This window comes from Oncorhynchus mykiss, chromosome 11 (assembly GCF_057628025.1).
Source record: "Oncorhynchus mykiss isolate SJ-2025 chromosome 11, ASM5762802v1, whole genome shotgun sequence".
Taxonomy (NCBI): domain Eukaryota; kingdom Metazoa; phylum Chordata; class Actinopteri; order Salmoniformes; family Salmonidae; genus Oncorhynchus; species Oncorhynchus mykiss.
In genome coordinates, this window is record NC_143032.1 from 5427292 (window position 1) to 5450156 (window position 22865).

At 42.6% G+C, this 22865-nt stretch overlaps 1 protein-coding gene across 1 annotated transcript in view; it reads left to right on the plus strand.

The window, feature by feature from the left end:
* Nucleotides 1-22865, plus strand: part of LOC110536532 (nuclear receptor coactivator 2) — a 216400-nt gene that overhangs the window by 92994 nt on the left and 100541 nt on the right. Inside the window, exons 2-3 of the mRNA XM_090189179.1 lie at nt 1233-1343; nt 7088-7260. Coding sequence (XP_090045305.1) covers nt 1252-1343; nt 7088-7260 — 265 coding nt within the window. The 5' untranslated portion in view covers nt 1233-1251. The remainder of the gene's footprint in view (nt 1-1232; nt 1344-7087; nt 7261-22865) is intronic.

The window sequence follows — 22865 nt, forward strand, 5'->3', positions numbered from 1 at the left end:
CTGACAGCTGGTACATTAGTGTGGTCTTTCTCTGACAGCTGGTACATTATTGTGGTCTTTTTCTGACAGCTGCTGGTACATTAGTGTGGTCTTTATCTGACAGCTGGTACATTAGTGTGGTCTTTCTCTGACAGCTGGTACATTTGTGTGGTCTTTCTCTGACAGCTGGTACATTAGTGTGGTCTTTCTCTGACAGCTGCTGGTACATTAGTGTGGTCTTTCTCTGACAGCTGGTACATTAGTGTGGTCTTTCTCTGACAGCTGGTACATTAGTGTGGTCATTCTCTGACAGCTGGTACATTAGTGTGGTCTTTCTCTGACAGCTCCGGGTACATTAGTTTGGTCTTTCTCGGACAACCAGTACATTAGTGTGGCTTTTCTCAGATAGCCGGTACATTAGTGTGGTCTTTCTCTGACAGCTCCAGGTACATGAGTGTGGTCTTTCTCTGACAGCCGGTACATTAGTGTGGCTTTTCTCAGACAGCCTTTACATTAGTGTAGTCTTTCTCTGACAGCTCCAGGTACATTAGTGTGGTCTTTCTCTGACAGATCCAGGTACATTAGTCAGATTCAACACCTGCATTGCTTGCTGTTTGGGGTTTTAGGCTGGGTTTCTGTACAGCACTTTGAGATATCAGCTGATGTACGAAGGGCTATATAAATACATTTGATTTGATTTGATTAGTGTGGTCTTTCTCTGACAGGTCCAGGTACATTAGTGTAGTCTTTCTCTGACAGCTCCAGGTACATGAGTGTGGTCTTTCTCTGACAGACGGTACATTAGTGTGGTCTTTCTCTGACAGCCGGTACATTAGTGTGGTCTTTCTCTGACAGCTGGTACATTAGTGTGGTCTTTCTCTGACAGCTCCAGGTACATTAGTGTTGTCTTTCTCTGACAGATCCAGGTACATGAGTGTGGTCTTTCTCTGACAGCTCCAGGTACATGAGTGTGGTCTTTCTCTGACAGCCGGTACATTAGTGTGGTCTTTCTCTGACAGCCGGAACATTAGTGTGGTCTTTCTCTGACAGCTCCAGGTACATTAGTGTGGTCTTTATCTGACAGCTCCAGGTACATGAGTGTGGTCTTTCTCTGACTGCCGGTACATGAGTGTGGTCTTTCTCAGACAGCTCCAGGTACATTAGTGTGGTCTTTCTCTAACCAGTCTTGGTTGATGGATGATTGTTATGTTGTCTATATAACTGTTCTCTCTGTGTGTGTGTTGTCTCCACAGACGCTGATATGCAGTGAGGATGAGTGGCGTCGTTGAAAACCTCTCGGACCCTGCTGCCAGGGCCGAGTCACGGAAACGCAAAGAATGTTCCTCTGACCTACTGGGTCCCAGGTACGCACTTCTTTACTACTACCACTGTACCACACTAACTACTTTACTGTGGCTTTACATTAGGCTATTGTAGGGCTGGGGGGGTATACCGTATTTTATGATATACCGGTAATGCTGCAGGGACCGGTTTGGGTTGTTACTTTACCTTCTATAACGGTATTGATACAGGGACCGGTTTGGGTTGTTACTTTACCTTCTATACCGGTATTGATACAGGGACCGGTTTGGGTTGTTACTTTACCTTTTATAACGGTATTGATACAGGGACCGGTTTGGGTTGTTACTTTACCTTCTATACCGGTATTGATACAGGGACCGGTTTGGGTTGTTACTTTACCTTCTATACCGGTATTGATACAGGGACCGGTTTGGGTTGTTACTTTACCTTCTATACCGGTATTGATACAGGGACCGGTTTGGGTTGTTACTTTACCTTCTATACCGGTATTGATACAGGGACCGGTTTGGGTTGTTCCTTTACCTTCTATACCGGTATTGATACAGGGACCGGTTTGGGTTGTTACTTTACCTTCTATACCGGTATTGATACAGGGACCGGTTTGGGTTGTTACTTTACCTTCTATACTGGTAATGATGCAGGGACCGGTTTGGGTTGTTACTTTACCTTCTATACCGGTATTGATACAGGGACCGGTTTGGGTTGTTACTTTACCTTCTATACCGGTATTGATACAGGGACCGGTTTGGGTTGTTACTTTACCTTCTATACTGGTAATGATGCAGGGACCGGTTTGGATTGTTACTTTACCTTCTATACCGGTATTGATACAGGGACCGGTTTGGGTTGTTACTTTACCTTCTATACCGGTATTGATACAGGGACCGGTTTGGGTTGTTACTTTACCTTCTATACCGGTATTGATGCAGGGACCGGTTTGGGTTGTTACTTTACCTTCTATACTGGTAATGATGCAGGGACCGGTTTGGGTTGTTACTTTACCTTCTATACCTGTATTGATACAGGGACCGTTTTGGGTTGTTACTTTACCTTCTATACCGGTATTGATACAGGGACCGGTTTGGGTTGTTACTTTACCTTCTATACCGGTATTGATACAGGGACCGGTTTGGGTTGTTACTTTACCTTCTATACCGGTATTGATACAGGGACCGGTTTGGGTTGTTACTTTACCTTCTATACCGGTATTGATACAGGGACCGGTTTGGGTTGTTACTTTACCTTCTATACCGGTATTGATACAGGGACCGGTTTGGGTTGTTACTTTACCTTCTATACCGGTATTGATACAGGGACCGGTTTGGGTTGTTACTTTACCTTCTATACCGGTATTGATACAGGGACCGGTTTGGGTTGTTACTTTACCTTCTATACCGGTATTGATACAGGGACCGGTTTGGGTTGTTACTTTACCTTCTATACTGGTAATGATGCAGGGACCGGTTTGGATTGTTACTTTACCTTCTATACCGGTATTGATACAGGGACCGGTTTGGGTTGTTACTTTACCTTCTATACCGGTATTGATACAGGGACCGGTTTGGGTTGTTACTTTACCTTCTATACCGGTATTGATGCAGGGACCGGTTTGGGTTGTTACTTTACCTTCTATACTGGTAATGCTGCAGGGACCGGTTTGGGTTGTTACTTTACCTTCTATACCGGTATTGATACAGGGACCGTTTTGGGTTGTTACTTTACCTTCTATACCGGTATTGATACAGGGACCGGTTTGGGTTGTTACTTTACCTTCTATACCGGTATTGATACAGGGACCGGTTTGGGTTGTTACTTTACCTTCTATACCGGTATTGATACAGGGACCGGTTTGGGTTGTTACTTTACCTTCTATACCGGTATTGATACAGGGACCGGTTTGGGTTGTTACTTTACCTTTTATAACGGTATTGATACAGGGACCGGTTTGGGTTGTTACTTTACCTTCTATACCGGTATTGATACAGGGACCGGTTTGGGTTGTTACTTTACCTTCTATACCGGTATTGATACAGGGACCGGTTTGGGTTGTTACTTTACCTTCTATACCGGTATTGATACAGGGACCGGTTTGGGTTGTTACTTTACCTTCTATACCGGTATTGATACAGGGACCGGTTTGGGTTGTTACTTTACCTTCTATACCGGTATTGATACAGGGACCGGTTTGGGTTGTTACTTTACCTTCTATACCGGTATTGATACAGGGACCGGTTTGGGTTGTTACTTTACCTTCTATACTGGTAATGATGCAGGGACCGGTTTGGGTTGTTACTTTACCTTCTATACCGGTATTGATACAGGGACCGGTTTGGGTTGTTACTTTACCTTCTATACCGGTATTGATACAGGGACCGGTTTGGGTTGTTACTTTACCTTCTATACTGGTAATGATGCAGGGACCGGTTTGGATTGTTACTTTACCTTCTATACCGGTATTGATACAGGGACCGGTTTGGGTTGTTACTTTACCTTCTATACCGGTATTGATACAGGGACCGGTTTGGGTTGTTACTTTACCTTCTATACCGGTATTGATGCAGGGACCGGTTTGGGTTGTTACTTTACCTTCTATACTGGTAATGATGCAGGGACCGGTTTGGGTTGTTACTTTACCTTCTATACCGGTATTGATACAGGGACCGTTTTGGGTTGTTACTTTACCTTCTATACCGGTATTGATACAGGGACCGGTTTGGGTTGTTACTTTACCTTCTATACCGGTATTGATACAGGGACCGGTTTGGGTTGTTACTTTACCTTCTATACCGGTATTGATACAGGGACCGGTTTGGGTTGTTACTTTACCTTCTATACCGGTATTGATACAGGGACCGGTTTGGGTTGTTACTTTACCTTCTATACCGGTATTGATACAGGGACCGGTTTGGGTTGTTACTTTACCTTCTATACCGGTATTGATACAGGGACCGGTTTGGGTTGTTACTTTACCTTCTATACCGGTATTGATACAGGGACCGGTTTGGGTTGTTACTTTACCTTCTATACCGGTATTGATACAGGGACCGGTTTGGGTTGTTACTTTACCTTCTATACCGGTATTGATACAGGGACCGGTTTGGGTTGTTACTTTACCTTCTATACCGGTATTGATACAGGGACCGGTTTGGGTTGTTACTTTACCTTCTATACCGGTATTGATACAGGGACCGGTTTGGGTTGTTACTTTACCTTCTATAACGGTATTGATACAGGGACCGGTTTGGGTTGTTACTTTACCTTCTATACCGGTATTGATACAGGGACCGGTTTGGGTTGTTACTTTAGCTTCTATACCGGTATTGATACAGGGACCGGTTTGGGTTGTTACTTTACCTTCTATACCGGTATCGATACAGGGACCGGTTTGGGTTGTTACTTTACCTTCTATACCGGTATTGATACAGGGACCGGTTTGGGTTGTTACTTTACCTTCTATACCGGTATTTGAAAATTTGGTTTGTTAAATGTGATACACCATGTGTAATGTCAATATTTATTGTTTACTTCTCTACTTGAGTCATCTCTCTCTCCGGCTCTTACTCTCCGTGACAGTTTCCACACAGACCTAGCCACGCCCCCTGTCACTCAAAGGAGCACAGTTGATGCTCCTCAACCAGGAAACACTTTGTGTTTAGTCCGTGTGGTCAATGCAGCACATGCAACAATGCTGATGACAACAATGCTGTTTTCACTTTGCTTCGTAATATAAATCCACTAGCGTTCTATAATGACACTATTAGTTTGTGTTTCTTACATCAGCTAGGTTTGTCTTTTCTTAGCATGTTGCCCTAAATCTTGAGATGCTAATTGTTAGCCGCTAATGCTAATAGCTAGCTACAATGCAGCACATGCAACAATGCTGATGACAACAATGCTGTTTTCACTTTGCTTCGTAATATAAATCCACTAGCGTTCTATAATGACACTATTAGTTTGTGTTTCTTACATCAGCTAGGTTTGTCTTTTCTTAGCATGTTGCCCTAAATCTTGTGAGATGCTAATTGTTAGCCGCTAATGCTAATAGCTAGCTAGCTCATAAAATGTGCTGAGTAAGAGCAAATGTAGCTAGTTAATACTGCCCGATAAAGCAGTGATGGTGTAGTCCTAAATCAGCATGTTGGTTGTGCAACAGTATCTTCTAATTCAAAGAGGAAAAATACAAAGCAAGAATATATGAGGTAGCTAAGAGAAAACTTGCAATGTAGCCAAAGCTTATAGGGTCCCCTAGGAAACCCTTATCAACACTTTAGTTCCTACCCTGTCACAATAACTCCTCCCCTGGCATTTTAATTAATTGTATTCTCAAACACTGTATTCAAAGTTCCCCACTATTATATTCTAACTATAGAATTAGAATAGTCATTATATTTCCATGATTCCAACAGTTTTGCTCTAATTTAAAAGTCTAATCACAATTGCAACATTTGGTTAAAAATAAGTCCTATATTATGTGCCCATATCGTGCAGCCCTGCGTGGTAGTGTGGACATTTCCTCAATTGAGCAGTGGTATTATATCATGGAACACAATCTGTTATATTACATCATTGAACACATTCTGTTATATTACATCATGGAACACATTCTGTTATATTACATCATGGAACACATTCTGTTATATTACATCATGGATCACAATCTGTTATATTATATAATGGAACACAATCTGTTATATTACATCATGGAACACATTCTGTTATATTACATCATGGAACACATTCTGTTATATTACATCATGGAACACATTCTGTTATATTACATCATGGATCACAATCTGTTATATTATATAATGGAACACAATCTGTTATATTACATCATGGAACACATTCTGTTATATTACATCATGGAACACATTCTGTTATATTACATCATGGAACACATTCTGTTATATTACATCATGGAACACATTCTGTTATATTACATCATGGAACACATTCTGTTATATTACATCATGGAACACATTCTGTTATATTACATCATGGAACACATTCTGTTATATTACATCATGGAACACATTCTGTTATATTACATCATGGAACACATTCTGTTATATTACATCATGGAACACAATCTGTTATATTACATCATGGAACACATTCTGTTATATTACATCATGGAACACATTCTGTTATATTACATCATGGAACACATTCTGTTATATTACATCATGGAACACATTCTGTTATATTACATCATGGAACACATTCTGTTATATTACATCATGGAACACATTCTGTTATATTACATCATGGAACACATTCTGTTATATTACATCATGGAACACATTCTGTTATATTATATAATGGAACACATTCTGTTATATTACATCATGGATCACAATCTGTTATATTATATAATGGAACACAATCTGTTATATTACATCATGGAACACATTCTGTTATATTACATCATGGAACACATTCTGTTATATTACATCATGGAACACATTCTGTTATATTACATCATGGAACACATTCTGTTATATTACATCATGGAACACATTCTGTTATATTACATCATGGAACACATTCTGTTATATTACATCATGGAACACATTCTGTTATATTACATCATGGAACACATTCTGTTATATTACATCATGGAACACATTCTGTTATATTACATCATGGAACACATTAATATCAACTGGTTATATTATATCATAGAACACATTCTGTTATATTATATCATGGAACACATTCTGTTATATTATATCATGGAACATGTCTCTCACTGGCCTTCTCTTTACCCCCCTTGTCTCCTCAGCCTCAAACGAAGCAACGAGAAGAGAAACCGCGAGCATGAGAACAAGTACATCGAGGAGCTGGCTGAGCTGATCTTCGCCAACTTCAACGACATTGATAACTTCAACGTCAAACCTGACAAATGTGCTATCCTGAAGGAGACTGTTAAACAGATACGACAGATCAAGGAGCAAGGTACAACACTGCACTACACTACACTACACTGGTACAACACTGCACTACACTACACTACACTGGTACAACACTGCACTACACTACACTACACTGGTACAACACTGCAATACACTACAATACACTGCACTGCACTACAATACACTGCACTACAATACACTGGTACAACACTGCACTACACTACACTACACTGGTACAACACTGCACTACACTACACTACACTGGTACAACACTGCACTACACTACAATACACTGGTACAACACTGCAATACACTACACTACACTACACTGGTACAACACTGCACTACACTACAATACACTGGTACAACACTGCACTACACTACAATACACTGGTACAACACTGCACTACACTACACTACACTGGTACAACACTGCACTACACTACAATACACTGGTACAACACTGCACTACACTACAATACACTGGTACAACACTGCACTACACTACACTACACTGGTACAACACTGCACTACACTACAATACACTGGTACAACACTGCAATACACTACACTACACTACACTGGTACAACACTGCACTACACTACAATACACTGGTACAACACTGCACTACACTACAATACACTGGTACAACACTGCACTACACTACACTACACTGGTACAACACTGCACTACACTACAATACACTGGTACAACACTGCACTACACTACAATACACTGGTACAACACTGCACTACACTACAATACACTGGTACAACACTGCAATACACTACACTACACTACACTGGTACAACACTGCACTACACTACAATACACTGCACTGCACTACAATACACTGCACTACAATACACTGGTACAATACACTGGTACAACACTACAATACAATACACTGCACTACAATACACTGCACTACAATACACTGGTACAATACACTGCACTACACTACAATACACTGGTACAACACTGCACTACACTACAATACACTGGTACAACACTGCAATACACTACACTACACTACACTGGTACAACACTGCACTACACTACAATACACTGGTACAACACTGCACTACACTACAATACACTGGTACAACACTGCACTACACTACACTACACTGGTACAACACTGCAATACACTACAATACACTGGTACAACACTGCACTACACTACACTACACTGGTACAACACTGCACTACACTACAATACACTGGTACAACACTGCACTACACTACACTACACTGGTACAACACTGCACTACACTACACTACACTGGTACAACACTGCACTACACTACAATACACTGGTACAACACTGCACTACACTACACTACACTGGTACAACACTGCACTACACTACACTGGTACAACACTGCACTACACTACAATACACTGGTACAACACTGCACTACACTACACTACACTGGTACAGCACTGCACTACACTACACTACAATACACTACACTACACTACAATACACAATACACAGACACATCAAATGGTTGAAAATTGCAACAGTTGGCCTACCCGGCACGCAGGGCAGCTGAATCAGGTGCACCTACTTGCCATCAGTCCAAGTTGAGTGAAGTTTGATCTCATGCTTTTCTCCGTAGCTTACAGGGAACATTGTTGTGGAGATTGTCACTTTTTCACAGAGGGGTCATATTACTGTGAAGCCCAAACTGTTTGGACGCTACAGACTGAAGTTGGCAGCTCGTCTGTACCGAATTCAGACGAGACCCAAGACACTTGTGTGGATGGTAGAGCAAAACGGAGAAGACCATCTTGTTCGTGAGAGTCTCATCTTTCCATAGAGGGGCACAATAGTTTTGTAGGCCAAACCGTGCGGACGCTACAGACGATTTTGTGAGAGGACCGATGTTCGGGACGTCTCGGGGTCTGACAAACACAGTCTAGCTCTGTCAGCGTTCACCGCAGATGTGGAAGTGAGACATCAAATATGTATTAGTCACATGCGCTGAATACAACAGCTGTAGACCTCACAATTAAATGCTTACTTACGAGCCAATGAAATGCTTAAACTTACGAGCCAATGAAATGCTTACTTACGAGCCAATGAAATGCTTACTTACGAGCCAATGAAATGCTTAAACTTACGAGCCAATGAAATGCTTAAACTTACGAGCCAATGAAATGCTTAAACTTACGAGCCAATGAAATGCTTAAACTTACGAGCCAATGAAATGCTTAAACTTACGAGCCAATGAAATGCTTAAACTTACGAGCCAATGAAATGCTTAAACTTACGAGCCAATGAAATGCTTAAACTTACGAGCCAATGAAATGCTTAAACTTACGAGCCAATGAAATGCTTACTTACGAGCCAATGAAATGCTTAAACTTACGAGCCAATGAAATGCTTAAACTTACGAGCCAATGAAATGCTTACTTACGAGCCAATGAAATGCTTACTTACGAGCCAATGAAATGCTTAAACTTACGAGCCAATGAAATGCTTAAACTTACGAGCCAATGAAATGCTTAAACTTACGAGCCAATGAAATGCTTAAACTTACGAGCCAATGAAATGCTTAAACTTACGAGCCAATGAAATGCTTAAACTTACGAGCCAATGAAATGCTTAAACTTACGAGCCAATGAAATGCTTAAACTTACGAGCCAATGAAATGCTTAAACTTACGAGCCAATGAAATGCTTAAACTTACGAGCCAATGAAATGCTTACTTACGAGCCAATGAAATGCTTAAACTTACGAGCCAATGAAATGCTTACTTACGAGCCAATGAAATGCTTACTTACGAGCCAATGAAATGCTTAAACTTACGAGCCCTAAACCAACAATACAGTTTAAACGACATATGTATAAGAATAAGAGATAAAAGTAACAGGTAATTAAAGATCAGGATCGAGACGTGTTCAAGGCTAAATAAATATATATTTAGCTTAAACAGACTTTTTAAAATTATTTATTATTACTGCGGACATCGACCGTAGGGGTTAAATAACATATTGAGGTTGGAAGAGGAGGAGTAATTATGTTTCTGACTTTGACAATGGTGTTATATATCTATATATCTACATCTTGGTCTTCACTCAAGGCTACAGTCTCTCAGCTACGCGCTCCCATAGTTTATAGGGATTCTTAGTAGTTACCATAGTTTCCGTAGAGCTTTAGTTTTTCTCTAGGCCCTCCACTGTTATCAGTCAATTGAAACCTTGTCTGTGCGTGTGTGTGTGTGTGTGTAATTTTAGGTTATACAAAGTGGGCGGTGACTGGCTGAATATAGTAGTCTATAGAGTCTCTGAGTCAGACGGCAAAGTTGGCTGACTCGTGATGGTTGTTTGGTGACTCACAGGCCCCTGGTTATGTAATGCTGAGTAATAGGACACGACCTGCCTACCATCGCACATCAAATGTGTTTTATAAAGCGCTTTTCTACATCGGCTTTACCCATCTGTCAATTCAAATCAAATGCCATTAGTCACATGTGTCGAATACAACAGGTGTAGTAGACCTTACAGTGAAATGCTGAATACAACAGGTGTAGTAGACCTCACAGTGAAATGCTGAATACAACAGGTGTAGTAGACCTCACAGTGAAATGCTGAATACAACAGGTGTAGTAGACCTCACAGTGAAATGCTGAATACAACAGGTGTAGTAGACCTCACAGTGAAATGCTGAATACAACAGGTGTAGTAGACCTCACAGTGAAATGCTGAATACAACAGGTGTAGTAGACCTCACAGTGAAATGCTGAAAACAACAGGTGTAGTAGACCTCACAGTGAAATGCTGAATACAACAGGTGTAGTAGACCTCACAGTGAAATGCTGAATACAACAGGTGTAGTAGACCTTACAGTGAAATGCTGAATACAACAGGTGTAGTAGACCTCACAGTGAAATGTGCTGAATACAACAGGTGTAGTAGACCTTACAGTGAAATGCTGAATACAACAGGTGTAGTAGACCTTACAGTGAAATGCTGAATACAACAGGTGTAGTAGACCTTACAGTGAAATGCTGAATACAACAGGCTTAGTAGACCTCACAGTGAAATGCTGAATACAACAGGTGTAGTAGATCTTACAGTGAAATGCTGAATACAACAGGTGTAGTAGACCTTACAGTGAAATGCTGAATACAACAGGTGTAGTAGACCTTACAGTGAAATGCTGAATACAACAGGTGTAGTAGACCTTACAGTGAAATGCTGAATACAACAGGTGTAGTAGACCTTACAGTGAAATGCTGAATACAACAGGTGTAGTAGACCTCACAGTGAAATGCTGAATACAACAGGTGTAGTAGACCTTACAGTGAAATGCTGAATACAACAGGTGTAGTAGACCTTACAGTGAAATGCTGAATACAACAGGTGTAGTAGACCTTACAGTGAAATGCTGAATACAACAGGTGTAGTAGACCTTACAGTGAAATGCTGAATACAACAGGTGTAGTAGACCTTACAGTGAAATGCTGAATACAACAGGTGTAGTAGACCTCATGGTGAAATGCTGAATACAACAGGTGTAGTAGACCTTACAGTGAAATGCTGAATACAACAGGTGTAGTAGACCTTACAGTGAAATACTGAATACAACAGGTGTAGTAGACCTTACAGTGAAATGCTGAATACAACAGGTGTAGTAGACCTTACAGTGAAATGCTGAATACAACAGGTGTAGTAGACCTTACAGTGAAATGCTGAATACAACAGGTGTAGTAGACCTTACAGTGAAATGCTGAATACAACAGGTGTAGTAGACCTTACAGTGAAATGCTGAATACAACAGGTGTAGTAGACCTTACAGTGAAATGCTGAATAGTAGACCTCACAGTGAAATGCTGAATACAACAGGTGTAGTAGACCTTACAGTGAAATGCTGAATACAACAGGTGTAGTAGACCTTACAGTGAAATGCTGAATACAACAGGTGTAGTAGACCTTACAGTGAAATGCTGAATACAACAGGTGTAGTAGACCTTACAGTGAAATGCTGAATACAACAGGTGTAGTAGACCTCACAGTGAAATACTGAATACAACAGGTGTAGTAGACCTTACAGTGAAATGCTGAATACAACAGGTGTAGTAGACCTTACAGTGAAATGCTGAATACAACAGGTGTAGTAGACCTTACAGTGAAATGCTGAATACAACAGGTGTAGTAGACCTTACAGTGAAATGCTGAATACAACAGGTGTAGTAGACCTTACAGTGAAATGCTGAATACAACAGGTGTAGTAGACCTTACAGTGAAATGCTGAATACAACAGGTGTAGTAGACCTCACAGTGAAATGCTGAATACAACAGGTGTAGTAGACCTTACAGTGAAATGCTGAATACAACAGGTGTAGTAGACCTCACAGTGAAATGCTGAATACAACAGGTGTAGTAGACCTCACAGTGAAATGCTGAATACAACAGGTGTAGTAGACCTTACAGTGAAATGCTGAATACAACAGGTGTAGTAGACCTCACAGTGAAATGCTGAATACAACAGGTGTAGTAGACCTCACAGTGAAATGCTGAATACAACAGGTGTAGTAGACCTCACAGTGAAATGCTGAAAACAACAGGTGTAGTAGACCTCACAGTGAAATGCTGAATACAACAGGTGTAGTAGACCTCACAGTGAAATGCTGAATACAACAGGTGTAGTAGACCTTACAGTGAAATGCTGAATACAACAGGTGTAGTAGACCTCACAGTGAAATGTGCTGAATACAACAGGTGTAGTAGACCTTACAGTGAAATGCTGAATACAACAGGTGTAGTAGACCTTACAGTGAAATGCTGAATACAACAGGTGTAGTAGACCTTACAGTGAAATGCTGAATACAACAGGCTTAGTAGACCTCACAGTGAAATGCTGAATACAACAGGTGTAGTAGATCTTACAGTGAAATGCTGAATACAACAGGTGTAGTAGACCTTACAGTGAAATGCTGAATACAACAGGTGTAGTAGACCTTACAGTGAAATGCTGAATACAACAGGTGTAGTAGACCTTACAGTGAAATGCTGAATACAACAGGTGTAGTAGACCTTACAGTGAAATGCTGAATACAACAGGTGTAGTAGACCTCACAGTGAAATGCTGAATACAACAGGTGTAGTAGACCTTACAGTGAAATGCTGAATACAACAGGTGTAGTAGACCTTACAGTGAAATGCTGAATACAACAGGTGTAGTAGACCTTACAGTGAAATGCTGAATACAACAGGTGTAGTAGACCTTACAGTGAAATGCTGAATACAACAGGTGTAGTAGACCTTACAGTGAAATGCTGAATACAACAGGTGTAGTAGACCTCATGGTGAAATGCTGAATACAACAGGTGTAGTAGACCTTACAGTGAAATGCTGAATACAACAGGTGTAGTAGACCTTACAGTGAAATACTGAATACAACAGGTGTAGTAGACCTTACAGTGAAATGCTGAATACAACAGGTGTAGTAGACCTTACAGTGAAATGCTGAATACAACAGGTGTAGTAGACCTTACAGTGAAATGCTGAATACAACAGGTGTAGTAGACCTTACAGTGAAATGCTGAATACAACAGGTGTAGTAGACCTTACAGTGAAATGCTGAATACAACAGGTGTAGTAGACCTTACAGTGAAATGCTGAATAGTAGACCTCACAGTGAAATGCTGAATACAACAGGTGTAGTAGACCTTACAGTGAAATGCTGAATACAACAGGTGTAGTAGACCTTACAGTGAAATGCTGAATACAACAGGTGTAGTAGACCTTACAGTGAAATGCTGAATACAACAGGTGTAGTAGACCTTACAGTGAAATGCTGAATACAACAGGTGTAGTAGACCTCACAGTGAAATACTGAATACAACAGGTGTAGTAGACCTTACAGTGAAATGCTGAATACAACAGGTGTAGTAGACCTTACAGTGAAATGCTGAATACAACAGGTGTAGTAGACCTTACAGTGAAATGCTGAATACAACAGGTGTAGTAGACCTTACAGTGAAATGCTGAATACAACAGGTGTAGTAGACCTTACAGTGAAATGCTGAATACAACAGGTGTAGTAGACCTTACAGTGAAATGCTGAATACAACAGGTGTAGTAGACCTCACAGTGAAATGCTGAATACAACAGGTGTAGTAGACCTTACAGTGAAATGCTGAATACAACAGGTGTAGTAGACCTTACAGTGAAATGCTGAATACAACAGGTGTAGGTAGTCCTTACAGTGAAATGCTGAATAGAACAGGTGTAGTAGACCTTACAGTGAAATGCTGAATACAACAGGTGTAGTAGACCTTACAGTGAAATGCTGAATACAACAGGTGTAGTAGACCTTACAGTGAAATGCTGAATACAACAGGTGTAGTAGACCTTACAGTGAAATGCTGAATACAACAGGTGTAGTAGATCTCACAGTGAAATGCTGAATACAACAGGTGTAGTAGACCTTACAGTGAAATGCTGAATACAACAGGTGTAGTAGACCTTACAGTGAAATGCTGAATACAACAGGTGTAGTAGATATCACAGTGAAATGCTGAATACAACAGGTGTAGTAGACCTTACAGTGAAATGCTGAATACAACAGGTGTAGTAGACCTTACAGTGAAATGCTGAATACAACAGGTGTAGTAGACCCTACAGTGAAATGCTGAATACAACAGGTGTAGTAGACCTCACAGTGAAATGCTGAATACAACAGGTGTAGTAGACCTTACAGTGAAATGCTGAATACAACAGGTGTAGTAGATATCACAGTGAAATGCTGAATACAACAGGTGTAGTAGACCTTACAGTGAAATGCTGAATACAACAGGTGTAGTAGACCTCACATTGAAATGCTGAATACAACAGGTGTAGTAGACCTTACAGTGAAATGTGGAGGCTATATACAGGGGGTACCAGTACAGAGTCAATGTGGAGGCTATATACAGGGGGTACCAGTACAGAGTCAATGTGGAGGCTATATACAGGGGGTACCAGTACAGAGTCAATGTGGAGGCTATATACAGGGGGTACCAGTACAGAGTCAATGTGGAGGCTATATACAGGGGGTACCGGTACAGAGTCAATGTGGAGGCTATATGCAGGGGGTACCGGTACAGAGTCAATGTGGAGGCTATATACAGGGGGTACCAGTACAGAGTCAATGTGGAGGCTATATACAGGGGTACCGGTACAGAGTCAATGTCGAGGCTATATACAGGTGGTACAAGTACAGAGTCAATGTGGAGGCTATATACAGGGGGTACAAGTACAGAGTCAATGTGGAGGCTATATACAGGTGGTACAAGTACAGAGTCAATGTGGAGGCTATATACAGGGGGTACCGGTACAGAGTCAATGTGGAGGCTATATACAGGGGGTACCGGTACAGAGTCAATGTGGAGGCTATATACAGGGGGTACCGGTACAGAGTCAATGTGGAGGCTATATACAGGGTGTTACGGTACAGAGTCAATGTGGAGGCTATATACAGGGGGTACCGGTACAGAGTCAATGTGGAGGCTATATACAAGGGGTACCGGTACAGAGTCAATGTGGAGGCTATATACAGGGGGTACCGGTACAGAGTCAATGTGGAGGCTATATACAGGGGGTACCAGTACAAAGTCAATGTGGAGGCTATATACAGGGGGTACCGGTACAGAGTCAATGTGGAGGCTATATACAGGGGGTACCGGAACAGAGTCAATGTGGAGGCTATATACAGGGGGTACTGGTACAGAGTCAATGTGGAGGCTATATACAGGGGGTACCGGTACAGAGTCAATGTGGAGGCTATATACAGGGGGTACCGGTACAGAGTCAATGTGGAGGCTATATACAGGGGGTACCGGTACAGAGTCAATGTGGAGGCTATATACAGGGTGTTACGGTACAGAGTCAATGTGGAGGCTAGATACAGGGGGTACCGGTACAGAGTCAATGTGGAGGCTATATACAGGGGGTACCGGTACAGAGTCAATGTGGAGGCTATATACAAGGGGTACCGGTACAGAGTCAATGTGGAAGCTATATACAGGGGGTAACAGTACAAAGTCAATGTGGAGGCTATATATAGGGGGTACCGGTACAGAGTCAATGTGGAGGCTATATACAGGGGGTACCGGAACAGAGTCAATGTGGAGGCTACATACAGGGGGTACTGGTACAGAGTCAATGTGCGGGTGCACCGTGCGGTAGCAGAGAGAACAAACAGTCTTTGACAATTTTTAGGGCCTTCCTCTTGCACCGCCTGTATAGAGGTCCTGGATGGCAGGAAGCTTGGTAATGTACTGGGCCGTATACACTACCCTCTGTAGTGCCTTACGGTTGGAGGCTGAGCAGTTGCCGTACCAGGCAGTGATGCAACCATGCTCTCGATGTTGCAGCTGTAGAACCTTTTGAGGATCTGAGGACACATGCCAAATATTTTCAGTCTCCTGAGGGGGAATATGTGTTGTCGTGCCCTCTTCACGACTGTCTTGGTGTGTTTTGACCATGATAGTTGTTTGGTGATGTGGTCACCAAGAAACTTGAAGCTCTCAACTGAAGCCCCGTCGATGAGAATGTGGGCGTGGTCGGTACATATTTTCTTGTAGTCCACAATCATCTCCTTTGTCTTGATCACGTTGAGGGACAGGTTGTTGTCCTGGCACCACACGACCAGGTCTCTGACCTCCTCCCTATAGGTTGTCTCATCGGTGATCAGGCCTACCGCTGTTGTATCGTCAGCAAACTTAATGATATTGTTGAAGTCGTGCATGACCATGCAGTCATGAGTGAAAAGGTAGTACAGGAGGGGACTAAGCACGCACCTCTGAGGGGCCCCAGTGTTGAGGATCAGCATGGTGGAAGTGTTGTTACCTACCGTTACCACCTGGGGGCGGCCCGTCAGGAAGTCCAGGATCCAGTTGCAGAGGGAGGTGTTTAGTCACAGGGTCCTTAGCTTATCGATGAGCTTTGAGGGCACTATGGTGTTGAATGCTGAGCTGTAGTCAATGAACAGCATTCTCACATAGGTGTTCCTTTTGTCCAGATGGGAAAGGGAAGTGTGGAGGGCAATAGAGATGGCGTTATCTGTGGATCTGTTTGGGCGGTATGCAAATTGGTGTGGGTCTAGGGTTTCTGGGATAATGGTGTTGATGTGAGCCATGACCAGCCTTTCAAAGCACCTCATGGCTACAGACGTGAGTGCTACAGGTCGGTAGTCATTTAGGCAGGTTACCTTAGTATTCTTTTGCACGGGGACTATGTGGTCTGCTAAAAAACATGTTGGTATTACAGACTCAGACAGGGAGGTTGAAAATGTCAGTGAAGACACTTGACAGTTGGTCAGCGCATGCTCGGAGTACACGTCCTGGTAATCCGTCTGGCCCTGCAGCCTTGTGAATGTTGACCTGTTTAAAGGTCTTACTCACATCGGCTGCGGAGAGCGTGATCACGCAGTCGTCCGGAACGGTTGATGCTCTCATGCATTTTTCAGTGTTACTTGCCTCGAACCGAGCATAGAAGTAATTTTGCTTGTCTGGTAGGCTCGTGTCACTGGGCAGCTCTCGGTTGTGCTTCCCTTTGTAGTCTGCAATGGTTTGCAGGCCCTGCCACATCCGACGAGCGTCAGAGCCGGTGTAGTATGATTCAATCTTAGCCCTGTATTGACGCTTTGCCTGTTTGATGGTTCGTCGATTGGCATAGCGGGATTTCTTATAAGCTTCCGGGTTAGAGTCCCGCACCTTGATAGCGGCAGCTCTACCCTTTAGCTCAGTGCGGATGTTGCCTGTAATCCATGGCTTCTGTTTTGGGTATGTACGTACAGTCACTGTGGGGACAACGTCCTCGATGCACATATTGATGAAGCCAGTGCCTGATGTGGTGTACTTCTCAATGCCATCGGAAGAATCCCGGAACATATTCCAGTCTGTGATAGCAAAACAGTCCTGTAGTTTAGCATCTGCTTCATCTGACCACTTTTTTATAGACCGAGTCACTGGTGCTTCCTGCTTTAGTTTTTGCTTGTAAGCAGGAATCAGCAGGATATAATTATGGTCAGATTTGCCAAATGGAGGGCGAGTGTGAGCTTTGTATGTGTCTCTGTGTGTGGAGTAAAGGTGGTCTAGTTTTTTCCCCCTCTGGTTGCACATTTAACATGTTGGTAGAAATTTGGTAAAACGGATTTGAGTTTCCCTGCATTAAAGTTTCCGGCCACTAGGAGCGCCGCCTTTGTTTGAGTGTTTTCCTGTTTGCTTATGGCCGTATACAGCTCATTGAGTGTCGTCTTAGTGCCAGCTTCGGTCAGTGGTGGTAAATAGACAACCACGAAGAATATAGATGAAAACTCTCTTGGTGAATAGTGTGGTCTACAGCTTATCATGAGATACTCTACCTCAGGCGAGAAAAACCTTGCGACTTCCTTAGATATTGTGCGCCAGCAGTTGTTTACAAATATGCATAGACCGCCACCCCTTTTCTTACCATAGTGTTCTATCCTGCCGATACTGTGATACCAGCTGTATGTTGTCGTTCGTCCACGACTCGGTGAAACACAAGATCTTTAATGTCCCGTTGGTAGGATTTACGTGCTTGAAGTTTGTCTAATTTATTAGTATTATTATTTTTTTTAAAGTATTATTATTTTTTACCCCCTTTTCGTGGTTTCCAATTGTTAGTAGTTTCTATCTTGTCTCATCGCTACAACTCCCGTACGGGCTCGGGAGAGACGAAGGTTGAAAGTCATGCGTCCTCCGATACACAACCCAACCAAGCCGCACTGCTTCTTAACACAGCGCGCATCCAACCTGGAAGCCAGCCGCACCAATGTGCCGGTGGAAACACAGTGCACCTGGCGACCTTGGTTAGCGTGCACTGCGCCTGGCCCACCACAGGAGTCGCTGGTGCGCGATGAGACAAGGATATCCCTACCGGCCAAACCCTCCCTATCCCGGACGACGCTAGGGCAATTGTGCGTCGCCCCACTGACCTCCCGGTCGCGGCCGGTTACGATAGAGCCTGGGCGCGAACCCAGAGTCTCTGGTGGCACAGCTGGCGCTGCAGTACAGCGCCCTTGACCACTGCGCCACCCGGAGTCTAATTTATTATCCAATGATTGTACGTCGTCTAATAGGACCGATGGCAAATTACCCACCCGCTGCCTGACCCTTACATGGCACCCCGACCTTCGTCCTCGATACCTCCGTCTTTTTGTCCTGCGTATGACGGGATGAGGTCCTTGTCGGGTGTCTGGAGTAAATCCCTCTCGTCTTTTAATACGGGGTGAGTAATCGCTTTCCTAAAAGATCTTTTCAGGTCATTAGAGACGGTGGCAGAAACATTATGTACTAAATAATTACCTCCCTCATGCCATCCTTCCCTCCTTCTCATTCCTTTCTCCTTCTCCCTACCATGCCTCCCTCTCTCTCTCTCTCTCTCTCTCTCTCTCTCTCCCTCCCCTGTCTCGCTCTCTTCCTCTCCACTTCACGTTAGTAGGCTTTCTCAGAATGAATGTAGTAGCAGTGGTGTAAAGTACTTAAGTAAAAATACTTTTAAAATACTACTTAAGTAGTTTTTTTGGAGTGTCTTTACTTTTTTTTTACAACTTTTACTTCACTACAATCCTAAAGGAAATAATGTACTTTTTACTCCCTGACACCCAAAAGTACTTGTTACATTCTGACAGAAAAATGGTTGAATTCACGCACTTATCAAGAGAACATCCCTGCCTCTGATCTGGAGGACTTACTAAACACAAATGCTTTGTTTGTAAATTCATGTTAGAGTGTTGTAGTGTACATTTAAAAAAAAACATGAATTAATTAATTAGTTAATCCGGTACCTGGACCCTGACGGGAGGTCGGTACCTGGACCCTAACGGGAGGTTAGCCCGGTACCTGGACCCTGACGGGAGGTTAGCCCGGTACTTGGACACTGAAGGGAGGTTAGCCCGGTACCTGGCCCCTGACTGGAAGTTAGCCCGGTACCTGGCCCCTGACGGGGAGGTTATTCCGGTACCTGGACCCTGACGGGAGGTTATTCCGGTACCTGGACCATAACGGGAGATTTGTTCATTGTGTGGGCAGGACTGTTAGTCTGGCAATTGCGTCTGTGTTTCCAAATTACACCCTATTCCCTATATAGTGCACTTCCTTTGACCAGGCTCCATAGGGAAATAGTGCACTACGTAGAGAATATGGGGCCAATTGGGACATACCCTTTGTTGTATATTTATGTTTCGGTCCATGTAAGTAAACATCTATTTGCTTAAAGAATAATGTAATTAATGTAAAATAATATTATACTAAACAATGTAAGGGAAACATGCAACATTTACATTTATTTTACTGAGTTACAGTTCATATCCGGAAATCAGTCCATTGAATCCAATTCATTAGGTCCTAATCTATGGATTTCACATGACTGAGAATACAGATATGCATCTGTTGGTCACAGAAACCTTAAAAATGGGCCTCACAATGGACCTCACAATGGGCCTCCCAATGGTCCTCCCAATGGACCTCCCAATGGACCTCACAATGGGCCTCCCAATGGACCTCACAATGGACCTCACAATGGACCTCACAATGGGCCTCACAATGGGCCTCCCAATGGATCTCACAGTGGGCCTCCCAATGGACCTCACAAAGGATCTCACAATGGACCTCACAATGGACCTCACAATGGGCCTCCCAATGGACCTCCCAATGGACCTCACAATGGACCTCCCAATGGACCTCACAATGGGCCTCACAATGGGCCTCACAATGGGCCTCACAAGGGACCTCACAATGGGCCTCACAATGGATCTCACAATGGGCCTCCCAATGGACCTCACAATGGACCTCACAATGGGCCTCACAATGGGCCTCCCAATGGGCCTCCCAATGGGCCTCACAATGGGCCTCACAATGGAACTCACAATGGGCCTCACAATGGGCCTCACAATGGGCCTCAGTATCTTCTCATGTTTTTTTTTTGTGCATACAAATTGCCATTGATAAAATGCAATTGTGTTCGTTGTCTGTAGTCACAATGGGCCTCACAAGGGACCTCACAATGGGCCTCACAATGGATCTCACAATGGGCCTCCCAATGGACCTCACAATGGACCTCACAATGGGCCTCCCAATGGGCCTCACAATGGGCCTCACAATGGACCTCACAATGGGCCTCACAATGGGCCTCACAATGGGCCTCAGTATCTTCTCATGTTTTTTTTGTGCATACAAATTGCCATTGATAAAATGCAATTGTGTTCGTTGTCTGTAGTTTATGCCTGCGCATAACATAACCCCACCACCACCATGGAGCACTCTGTTCACAACGTTGACATCAGCAAACCGCTCGCCCACACGACGCCATACACGTGGTCTGCGGTTGTGAGGCCAGTTGGACGTACTGACAAATTCTCTAAAATGACATTGAGGCGGCTTATGGTAGAGAAACTAACATCAACTTCAATGGCAACAACTCTGGTGGACATTCCTGCAGTCAGCATGCCAATTGCGACGCTCCATCAAAACTTGAGACATCTGTGGCATAGTGTTGTGTGACAAAACTGAACATCTTAGAGTGTTTTTTATTGTCCCCAGTACAAGTTGCACCTGTGTAATGATCATGATGTTTAATCAGCTTCTTGTTATGCCACACCAGTCAAGTGGATGGATTATCTTGGCAAAGATAATCCACTAACAAATCATATCAAATTGTATTAGTCACATGCGCCAATTACAACAGGTGTAGGTAGACCTTACAGTGAAATGCTTACTTACAAGCCCCTAACCAACAATGCAGTTTAATAAAAATAAAAAATATGAATAATAAATTAAAGTAACAAGTACTTAAAGAGGATGCAACAGGGATGTTAATATCTCTGTCATACTGTGTTTCATTATCTCTCTGTCTTGCTGTGTTTTTTATCTCTCTGTCATGCTGTGTTTTATTATCACTCTGTCATAGTGTGTTTTATTATCTCTCTGTCATGCTGTGTTTTATTATCTCTCTGTCATGCTGTGTTGTATTATCTCTCTGTCATGCTGTGTTTTATTATCTCTCTGTCATGCTGTGTTTTATTATCTCTCTGTCATGCTGTGTTTTATTATCGCTCTGTCATAGTGTTTTATTATCTCTCTGTCATGCTGTGTTTTATTATCTCTGTCATGCTGTGTTTTATTATCTCTCTGCCATGCTGTGTTTTATTATCTCTCTGTCATGCTGTGTTTCATTATCTCTCTGTCATGCTGTGTTTTATTATCTCTCTGTCATGCTGTGTTTTATTATCGCTGTGCCATGCTGTGTTTTATTATCTCTCTGTCATGCTGTGTTTTATTATCTCTCTGCCATGCTGTGTTTTATTATCTCTCTGTCATGCTGTGTTTTATTATCTCTCTGTCATGCTGTGTTTTATTATCTCTCTGTCATGCTGTGTTTTATTATCGCTCTGTCATAGTGTGTTTCATTATCTCTCTGTCATGCTGTGTTTTATTATCTCTCTGTCATGCTGTGTTTTATTATAGCTCTGTCATAGTGTGTTTCATTATCTCTCTGTCATGCTGTGTTTTATTATCGCTCTGTCATAGTGTGTTTCATTATCTCTCTGTCATGCTGTGTTTTATTATCTCTCTGTCATGCTGTGTTTTATTATAGCTCTGTCATAGTGTGTTTCATTATCTCTCTGT